The following is an 11,092-nucleotide window of genomic DNA, read 5'->3' on the forward strand; positions in this document are numbered from 1 at the left end:
TTAGTTGGAATATACCAGATTGTAGAATAATATGAAAAATAAAATTTATCATATTTGGTTGAGCAGATTTTTTTTTTTTTTTTTGTGCACGAGGAAAATATTATGACTTCATTTGTACATGATTTTTTTTTTTTTTTGCGCTTTCCTTTGAGAAGATTTTTTTTGAATGATTTTTTTTTTCATATGAGAAAAAATGTTATGACTTGATTATTTTTGTGCACTTTTTTCTTAAAGAGTCCCGCTTTGAACAATTTCTTTTGGCAAAAAAGAAAATAAGAAATGGACTAGTGGGTTTTTTTATGCTAATTTACTCTGCCTTTTTTTCTTCCTAGGTTTTTTCCTTTTTTAAACTTTTTTTATATAAAAAAAGGAATTGTTTTTGGCTTTCTTTGTACATATTTCTTTTTGTGTTCGCTAATTGACTTTGCGCGAGTATATGGAGAAATTGTTATGGCCAAAAGGAATTTTTTTTGGCTTCCTTTGTGCATACTTTTTTTTGTGTGTTAATTGATTTTGCGCGAGTGCATGGAGAAATTATTACGACTAAAAGAAATTATTTTTGATTTTCTTTGTGCATATTTTTTTGTGTGCTAATTGACTTAGCACGTGAGTGCATGGAGAAATTATTATGGCTTTCTTTGTCCACAATTTTTCTTGAAGAGTCTCACTTTGAAAGGTTTTTTTTTATTTTCGTGGTTCTTGTGCACTAATTTACTTTGTATGATTTTTTTTTTTTTGAAGTCCTTTCCTTTTTGGACAGATTTCTCTTTTGTACATGGAAAAATATTATGGCTTTCTTTGTGCATGCTTTTTTCTGTGTGCTTTCTTTCTTGAATAGTCCCTTTTGTTTTTACTTGAAATTTTCATTCTTGAAGAGTCCTTTCCTCTTTGCATGGATTTCTTTTTTAAGAGTCCCGCTATGAATGAACTTTTGTTAAAGAAAGGAAACAAGAAAAGGCTTTGTGAGTTTTTTTATGCTAATTTACACCTACATTTACCACCCTTTTTTACGTCTTTTCATAAGAAATTTTTTTGTTGGCTTCCTTTGTGCATGATTTTTTTTTTGTGCACTTATTTACTTTGTGCAATAATTTTCTTTTTTAAAATATTCTTTCTGAAAGGATTTTTCTTTTGAGAAAATATTATGCCCTTCATTGTGCTTGATTTTTTTAATGTGGTTTCCTTTTTGAAGAGTCTCGCTTTGAATTTGTTTTTTAATTTTTATGATTTTGATGCCCCTAATTTATTTTGTGCAATTGTTTTTTTTTGAAGAGTCATTTTTGAATGGATTTCTTTTTTATGCATAGAGGAAGAAAAGGCAATACCAACTTTCCAAATCATTTTGACCGACCATGCATGGAATAATACGTTAATTGTATAGAAAGAAATAGAAATAAGATATTTTTCAATCTCGTCGTAGCATTAAATGCCAAGTCGAAATTTTATATATATGAAGAAATATAAGTAAATAGCAAATTTTCTTGTGCACTTTTTACTTCTACTTCTTTTTTTGCTCTATTTTTTTTTCTTTTTGTTCATCGACAAAAAGATTTTCCGGAGAGTCAATTTTTCTTAATTTTTTTTGTGCATGAACACACAAATTTTCTTAAGAAAATCTGATTTTTCAATAATTTATTTTTTTTATTTTTTTAAATTTTTGAGAGGAGTTGAGTTTCCTCTCTCCTTCTAATTTAATAGGTACGAGCATGTATAAAGGATCCTAAAGAATTAAATTCTGTATATACCGAAATACAAAAGAGTCCAACTTCACTTTATATTATTTAATTAATTATTAAAAAAAAATTAGAAAACTTCGAAAATCACCAACAAAGCAATCAATAGCCATTGCTTACCCAATAAAAATTCCTGGAATCTCCTAAAAAAGTAAAAATAAAAACATGACAAAATAAAGAAGGTTACTGAGATTCCTCTTCCCGGCGCCGGACTCCTGGGGTGCGGGGCTGACCGCCTGGGCCAAAGTCAAGGTGCCCTTGGCCGCCAAATTGTCCGGATCGAACGCGTGCTTGACCGGCACGCCGTCCTTCACCGATGCCCCCACCTGCCACACCTGATTCACCGCCTTCATATCCTTCCCCACCTTCACCGTCCCGAACAACCTTATCGTCCCGTTCGTGTACTCCGCCGCGAGATCCGCCGTATCGAACGCGATCTTCGACTCCTTCAGCGGCTCGTATCCTGTGATGTTGTACGTCTTCACCACCATCTTCCCGTCCGCTCCCTTGAAAGCCGCCAGCGTCTGCGACCCCGCCATGCCCGTCCCCGTCGGGTTGATCGCCCACGCCACCCAACCCCCCTGCGCCGCCGGTGGCGCCATGAAGGCGATCGAGAGCGCCCCTGCGGTGCTGTTGTAGGTCCAGTGTAGGGAGGCGGACAGGTGGGGGAGGTCGCTGCAGTCCGCGAACACCCGGTTGGCTCCCAGATTCTGGGACTTGCACGCCTGAGCAGCGACGGGCGGCGGAAGGAAGCAAACGGCGGCGATAGCAACGGAGAGGAGCACGAAGGCGGCGGCCATGGTGTATTCCTCCTCCTAGAGAGTGGGCTGTCAAACTCCGCGGAGAAGAGGATTTCTCGGGGTAAGCGGCGAGAGCTCTGGTCGGGAATTTATAGCGAAGAGTAGGAGGAAGCGCCAGTCTGGTATTCCTCAGGAACAGTTTGGTGAATTGGAATTGTAGAAAGAGTCGTGTTTTTATTGGTTAAGCTACGGTCTCTGATGCCACGTGGACGGTAAATGAAGAGAAATAACGCGTTCCGACAGAATCAAAAGCGCGTGCATGCGTTAGGGGTTGCGAGCGTTCTAACGGCATATGGTTTAGAGGTTGGTAATGGAAAGTGATATATTTACCCCTAAGGTTTGGAACCTATACCCCACATTCTGTCAGCTCCATTCCAAATGCTTGGAGTATGGATGAGTTGGTGTGCTTTTATGAAGTGCCTGGCAATTTTAGAAGGGAAAAGGGCACTCAGTTCGGGGGCTCAGTTATAGGACTGCGGACTCCACGGCCCCTCCTAGAGTTCTGGTGCTTTGAATGTTTTGCAGCTCCCGTCCGGGATAATGAGAGCAAAAATAGATTCCACGTATTAATTTAAAAAAGTGATAATGGCAAGAATTGAATTAGAAAGATATTGTTTAGATTTCCCAAATGAAAGAAAGATATTGTTTAGATTTCCCCAATAAAAGAAAGATATTGTTTGAAGTTCTGGTGCTTTGAATGTTTTGCAGCTCCCGTCCGGGATAATGAGAGCAAAAATAGATTCCACGCATTAATTTTAAAAAGTGATAATGGCAAGAATTGAATTAGAAAGATATTGTTTAGATTTCCCCAGTGAAAGAAAGATATTGTTTAGATTTCCCCAGTGGAATGATCATTACGCTAAGGATTGAATGGAAAAAATATGGTACTGATTTTTCCACCCAGGTGACATGTATTAATTTAGAAAAGGTGATTATGGCAAAAATTTAATTAGAAAAATATGTTAATATGTACATTTTACCAAAAAAAGCTGATTATGTTAATAAGACACAAGACTAAATCTTTCGTTATAGGTGCCATTGATTTTTTGTTTGGAATAAGGCAAAGCCAAATAAAAAAAAATAGTCCCAAAATTACATTCTTTGAAAGTACGCTCCCATAGGATCATCTAACAAAATGTTGGGAAAGTGTTATAGAAGAGGGTTTGTTTTAGTGAAAATAATATCTTTTATAGATAAGGGTGCAAATGGGTCGGATCAAATCGGGTCATGAGTGAGCATGACCCAGCTTGATTTTTTGTTCGAGTCCTAATGTTGGACTCAAACCCAACCTAATAGAAGATCAGATCGGGTCGGATCAGATCCACGGCTACAATTTTTTGACCCAACAGATCATTTAGTTCGGATCAGGTCCATGTATAGCCCAGTCCTAACTAAAAAATTCAGGTCCGGTTCGGATCGAAGTCGGATCATGCTATAATTCATAATAAAAAAGCATAATTTACTATTTTAAGGTTGAGCTTTTTAGCTGATTTTTTTTACTAAGATAAGCATGTTTAAACACATTTTAGACTAACTAGTCTAAGCTAAACATCTCCAAATATGTCAAGAAAAAGTGGAGACACTATTAACAAATGGAATTTCATACACATTTTGAAAAATAACAATGCTGTATCATGATGAAATTTACATAATTTAACTAGAACCTGCCATAACCTTTATTATTGAATTAAACTATCTCATAATATAGGAGAAAAAATGTCTCAGCTACTGTTTGGATCGGAAAAAATAGCTCTTTCACATGTTAGCCATCAAGTAGATGCTCCACATCAGTCCTATCAAATTAATTATACTTAAAGTAAGTGTTTTGACAACTCCAACAATATTAATTAACCATCCAGAGAGACAATGGTTCACCAGCAAATGCTAACAAATTAATAATATTGTACATGACAACGGCAAGTACAAACAATAATATGCATGCAGACCAAAGCAATCCAACAAGCCCATGTAGACCCAAAATCGATAATCCGGGTTCGGATCATTGGATAAATGATCCAAAATTGACTCAAAAAATAATGGACCGGGTTGGGTCTGGTTGGGATTCTGTAAACTCAGACCCAAACTGAAAATTGGAACGGTCCAATTTGAGACCCCAACTCGACCCCACGGATACTTAAAAATTGGTTGGATTGGATCTAAAAAGGTCGGATCAGATCACGGATCAAACCAACCCAATTGCATCCTTATTTGTAGAGCTTGGGAGGCAACCCATAGATGCAATTTATTTAAAAGGGTACCTTATTCTAAGAATTGAATGGGAAAGATAGGTACCTTCACATATAAAATGTGATCATGGCAAGAACTCAATGCAAAAGATATGATACTGCATTTTTTAATTACAGACGCCATGTGTGAATTTAGAAAACGTGATTATGGTAAGAATCGCATGACATCGCTTTTCGCATTAGAGATGCCATGTATCCTTTACGAAAAGGGGATATGGTAAGAATTATATGGAAAAGATATGGAGTGTTGGACTTCCCCATTGTAGATGCCTCGTATGGAGGACCTTCTTGAGCTGGGAAAACGAAAATTGCTACAAGAACTATCTTGAGCTATCAAGAACCAACACAAGACAAAGTGGTTAATTGACTTAGGACTTGAAGAGAAAAATTGCTACAACTGCTCTTCATCTTAGGCTCCATTTGGGAGAGCTTTTGGAGGGCCAAAAAAGCACTTTCTGATCCTCTAAAAATACTTTTAGATGAAATAGGAATGTTTGGTAAAAATTTCAGAAAACTGTTTTAGCTTTTTCAGAAAGCTAAAAACAGCTTTTTGAAAGAAGCTCCATTTTGGAGCTTTCTGTGAAAGCACTTTTAGACCTGATCAGAAATCTATTTTTTTGACCCAAATATCCGTGATAAAATATAACAATTATACAAAATATCTTTTTAATAATTGTTTAACCAATTTTATCACCTAGCTAGTATTATGAGAAATTAATTTACGCTAATAATTATAATATTTTATATCTTTATTATTGTATTATACTATAAATAAAATATTATATTACATTATATCATGATACAATGATTTGTTATATTAAATAATTTAATATTATATTAAATTATTATGCTATAGTATATAATATTATATTACTATATTATAATAATATTATATTACATTACAGTAATATTATACTATATCATATATTTCTGTATTACTACATATTATATTTTATTATGCTTTGTTGTATAATACTATGCAACGTCTTTTACGGTCATTTTGTCGTATATAAAGTACTTTTGTTAGTTTGTTTATCAAACACATGTTAAAGTGGCACAACACTTTAGAAATGTAGCTACCAAATAAAAAATAGCTTTTTATAAAAGCTCTACTTCAGAAAGCTCTACTTTCAAAAGTTCTACTTGCAAAAGCTCTACTACCAACAGCTCCCCCAAATGGGGCCTTAGTAGCAGAGATTGTCATCCTCTTAGGGATTGTGTAGATGGTCTCCTTTTTTTGATGGTTATCTTGCTGCCATAGACTACCGGTTTATAATTCTATTGGGAAGTTTTAACTAGGGATTTCAAAACTTGCTTGGTATCTAGTTGATTGTGGTTTGTACCCCCGCCCCCCCCCCCCCCCCCCCCCCCCCCCCCCCCCCCTACTCTAATGATGTCATGACCCTTCTATTAAAGTCCACTCTGGTGAAAAATGAATTTACAAACAATGGAGACTTCAAATTAATGGAGCAACCGATAACCTGTTGACAAAAGATTTTGTAATTGACAGGACAACAATGTAACTGTAAATCAATCACAACATGAACACATTCATGGACATGTACACCTTTATACCCATTAAGCTCAATGATCTAGGTGAGCATCATTTGCTGATAAGTTAATAAACAATGACGCATCACATCTATGGTCCTACCATAGTTTACTGTAACATGGTCCAAATGATCATAGTAGCAAGGAAGAGAAGGCAAAAAAACATGGCAGCGTTTTGATCTTAAGCTAAAACGTCCCTCCAAAAATAGGACTACCTGGATACATATCGAACATTCGTTGCTTGCATGTAAAGAACAATTTTCAAGCTTAGAAAAAAAAAAAGGCATGAGAGAATGAGAGGATGAAGGATAATTTACTTTTACAACAAGATAATTTACTTTACCAAGATTGAAGGAAAAAATATTGGACACCTCAACCTCAAATCGAACTGGACTGACCTCCTTGACATTGGTCATAAACTGACGTGAGCAACTTCGCCCCAGTTGAGGAGCCGACCAGCTGAGGAGCCAATTGACACGTACTGGTAAAGACTGACAGTTTCAACAATCGGCAGTTGTGATAGCTCTGCATTCGGCACATGGTCAGTATACCACCCATACGAAATGATGCCCGCATCTTAGACATACGACTAGCCATTAGCTAGCAATTAGTGCACGCTACATCAACCCAGATAAACGATAAAATAAACTCTCCTATATAAAAGGGTAGGTATGCAACATCTATCACCCCCCAAATCTGGAATATAATACGATCATGCTATCGAGGGACAGAACCCAAGATAACACAAAGCCAACATTATATTTAGCTATCAAATTCATCTCAAACAAAATATAATAAATAAAAATCTAATTTTATTATCCATTAAATAGAACCAATATTGGTGTGGAGTGATTGATTAAAACCCCATTTGATTTTGATGAGCTCAAAGCATTTGAGTATATCTTTTGATTACTAATGAATTCAATTGAGTGTTTCAGTGAAAATCCTGTCTAAGTGTCCCAAGACTTGGTTCATAATTTTTGGATAAGTTAAGGAGTCTGTTTGAACCAATGTCTGAGACTCGAGTCGACTCCCGAGTATCACGAGTCGACTCCAAGCGTATCAAGTTCACTGGGACGAGCTCGAGTCGACTCCAGATAAGTACGAGTCGACTCCGACTGAGAACAGACAGAAGGACAGAAAGCTTCAACTCAGAACCTGTCAGCGAGTCGACTCCCGAAGTGCGCGAGTCGACTCCGATGTTCACCGAGTCGACTCCAAGAAAATAAGAGTCGACTCCAAGCAGTCACAGGCAGAAAAGTCAGAGAACAGTTTTCGGGTCTGAGATTCGAGTCGACTCCAGTGGAACGCGAGTCGACTCCGATAGGTGGCAAGTCGACTCCAGAGAAAGCAAGAGTCGACTCTCAGCGGTACACAAAGAAAAAGTCAGAGAGCATTTTATGGACTCTGAGATTCGAGTCGACTCCCACAATACCGAGTCGATTCCAAGACACCGCGACCCCAAGACAGACAGAAAACCAAGTTACTGCCTCTGAGATTCGAGTCGACTCCCAGACAGCTCGAGTCGACTCCAAGACAGCTTCACGTCAAAAGGCAGAAGACCATCTTTCGAAAACTGAGAGCCGAGTCGACTCCAAGGAAGTTCGAGTCGACTCCAAGACTGGACGAGCCAAAAGATAGAGGATCGGGAGTTCGGGCTCTGAGATTCGAGTCGACTCCAAGGACAGTCGAGTCGACTCGAGTGGACAAAATTCAAAATTGGATCCACGGACTTCAGTGGATGAGCCGACTCCAAAATTGCCAAGTCAGCTCCAGAAGTTGGCGAGTCGACTCCAGGTCAAGACGAGTCGACTCCCAGTCGTGAAGGCAACTTTAATTCAAATTTGGAACAGTTGCCGAGTCGACTCCGGAAAAGCTTGAGTCGACTCCCGCTACAGCCGAGTCGACTCCTGATCGCGCGAGTCGACTCCAACCCACCAACGGTCATATTGTCAGGCTGCGCAGAGTGTTCAGAACGGGCAGAAAAAGCACTCTAACGGCTAGTTTCTGTGGGGGTTGGCTTAAATAGCCACAGAGGACTGTAGCAAGGTAGAGAACAACCATTCCACTCCAACTAATCAAGCATTCAAGCTCTGCAACGTGCTCTTCAACGAAAAAGAGGAAGATCTGCATTTACTGCTTCCAACTACATCTTCCCAGCAATTAAAGCCTCCTTCTCCTGCATTCAAGTCGACTACTCTTTCAAGAGGAGACCAGAAGTTTAAGAAGCCATTCCTCATCTCCAATCTAAAAGCGTTTGAGGCTTCTTAACTTCATTTATTGTTCATATTGTTTTCATCTGCTTTTTGAGAAGCTCATTTTCTGTTTTCTTTCTACAACTTGTATTTACTTGGTTCAATCGGAGATTGAATCAAGGGGATTGAGGTTGGTTGGTGAGCCGAGTTAAAACCAACGTGTGTAAGGGTTTGATTGTGATCCCGGAAAAACAATCGGGGCGGTTCTAGTCGGTGAGCCTGGGAAAACCGACCGAGTTCGTTGTGAGCTCGTAAAACAACAAGTTTGGTTGTGAGCTTGGAAAACAACCGGCTGTAATCCAAGGGGGTTATAGTGAATTCCCAAGTGAGACTTGGGGAGTGGACGTAGGAGCAAGGGTTAGCTCCGAACCACTATAAAACCTTGTGTTTGTGTTGGATTGTCTCTCTTCTTCTTCCCCTCACATCACTCACAGCACTTAGCATTAATTAAATAACTTGCAATAGTTTTTAATTAGTCAACCACATCGTTTTAATTATTTAAATTATTTTAAAACCCAATTCACCCCCCCCTCTTGGGTTGTCTATCTGGGCAACAAGTGGTATCAGAGCCTAAACTCTTCCACCCAAGAGTTAAAAGATCAAAATGACAACCCCATTTGGATCTTCCCACATTGAGGGTCAGTCCACCCAAAGACCCCCTTTCTTTAATGGATCCGACTACTCATACTGGAAGGCTAGGATGAGAATATTCATCCAAGCCCAAGACTATGAGATGTGGACCATTGTAGTAAATGGCCCATACATCCCATCCATATATGTAGAGGGTGTCAAGGTACCCAAACTAGAAAAGGATTGGGATGAACATGACATGAGGAAGGCACAACTAAACTCTAAAGCTATGAATGTGTTTTATTGTGCCTTGGATAGAAATGAATTCAATAGGATCTCTACTTGCAACTCTGCAAAAGAGATTTGGGATAGACTTGAAGTGACCCATGAGGGCACGAATCAAGTTAAAGAATCCAAAATTAATATATTGGTTCATAAGTATGAACTATTTAAAATGGATTCTAATGAGACAATCACTAGCATGTTCACTAGGTTTACTGACATTGTCAATGGCCTAAAAAGCCTTGGCAAGAGCTATACTAACAGTGATCTTGTCAGGAAAATACTTCGCTGCCTACCAAGGTCATGGGAAGCCAAGGTGACGGCAATCCAAGAAGCTAAAGACTTGAACAAGCTTCCACTTGAAGAGCTCCTTGGATCCCTAATGACTCACGAGCTAACCATGAAGCAACACAGCGAAGAGGAGTCCTCCCACAAGAAAAAGGTAATAGCTCTTAAGTCTACTTCATCTAACAAGGACTTGTCTTGCAGTAGCAGCAGTGACGAAGAAGAGAATGAGGAAGATGATGGTGAGGCACTTCTTGTGCGCAAGTTCAAGAAATTTATCAACCACAAGAAGGCGTATCATCAAAGGAGAGGCCCCTCAAATTCCTACCGCAAGGACAAAGGTAAGGAAAGGAAAAATGAGGGGATTGAGTGTTACGAGTGCAAGAAGCCGGGTCACATAAGAGCAGAGTGCCCCCTACTGAAGAAGGGGAGTAAGTACAAGAAGAAGAAGGCTCTTGTCACTACACTATCCGACTCCGACTCATCATCCTCCTCATCAGATGATGAACAAGAAGAGAAGGCCAATTTCTGCTTCATGGCCAACGAAAACGAGGTAACTTCCGATACGCATCTTGATTTTTCTTTTGATGAACTTTATGATGCATTTAATGAATTAATGGTAGAATATAAGGCCATAAATCTTAAGAATAAAGAACTAAAAATAGCTAATCAATCATACCTACATAAATACGATAAATTAGTTAAGGATAAGGATTTAATCATCAAAGAAAATATAGAACTTAAGACAAGCAACCAACTTCTAACTCAAAAGAATAGTACCTTAACTAAAGATAATGAAAAACTAACTAAGAAACTTTCAGAACTTAAAAATCATAAACAAATCTTAAATAAGGATCTCACAAAAGAACTTAATGACCTAAAAGCAGAAAATCAAACTCTAACTAAAGAACTTAACAAATACAAATCCTTAGTTGAAAAATTTACATATAGTTCTGAAAAATTAAACATGATACTTAATAGTCAACGAGCCGTATTTAATAAAGCGGATTTAGGGTATAAACCAAGAAATAAACAAAAACTTCTTAGTAACTTCTTTGTTAAAATTGGAGAAACTAAAACTAAGAAAATAAGTTGCTTTTGCTGTGGTACTATAGGTCATAAAGCAAATTTGTGTAATTTTAGGAAAAATAAAACAAAAAGAAAAATTAAAAGGGTATGGGTTCCAAAAGGAACCAACTTGACTAACCATGAAGGACCCAAGAAAACTTGGGTACCTAAGATGACATGATTTGCTTGTGTAGGAGTGTCTTGCAGCCAAGGTCAACAAAAACTGCTGGTACTTGGATAGTGGCTGCTCTAGGCACATGACGGGTGACAAAGATCAATTTTTCACCCTTGAAGCTAAGAAG

The 11,092-nt window shown here is 38.2% G+C and overlaps 1 protein-coding gene across 1 annotated transcript; it reads right to left on the reverse strand.

The window, feature by feature from the left end:
- Positions 1-1,767: 1,767 nt before the first annotated feature.
- On the reverse strand, positions 1,768-2,828 carry LOC120108981 (auxin-induced in root cultures protein 12). The gene has a single exon (XM_039122721.3). It carries the CDS (start codon positions 2,531-2,533, stop codon positions 1,877-1,879), a length of 657 nt encoding a protein of 218 aa, XP_038978649.1. The 5' UTR covers positions 2,534-2,828; the 3' UTR covers positions 1,768-1,876.
- Positions 2,829-11,092: the final 8,264 nt, after the last annotated feature.

Source organism: Phoenix dactylifera, chromosome 15 (assembly GCF_051530095.1).
Source record: "Phoenix dactylifera cultivar Ajwa chromosome 15, Ajwa_hap1_PhDact_Kaust_v1.1, whole genome shotgun sequence".
Classification (NCBI taxonomy): Eukaryota; Viridiplantae; Streptophyta; class Magnoliopsida; order Arecales; family Arecaceae; genus Phoenix; species Phoenix dactylifera.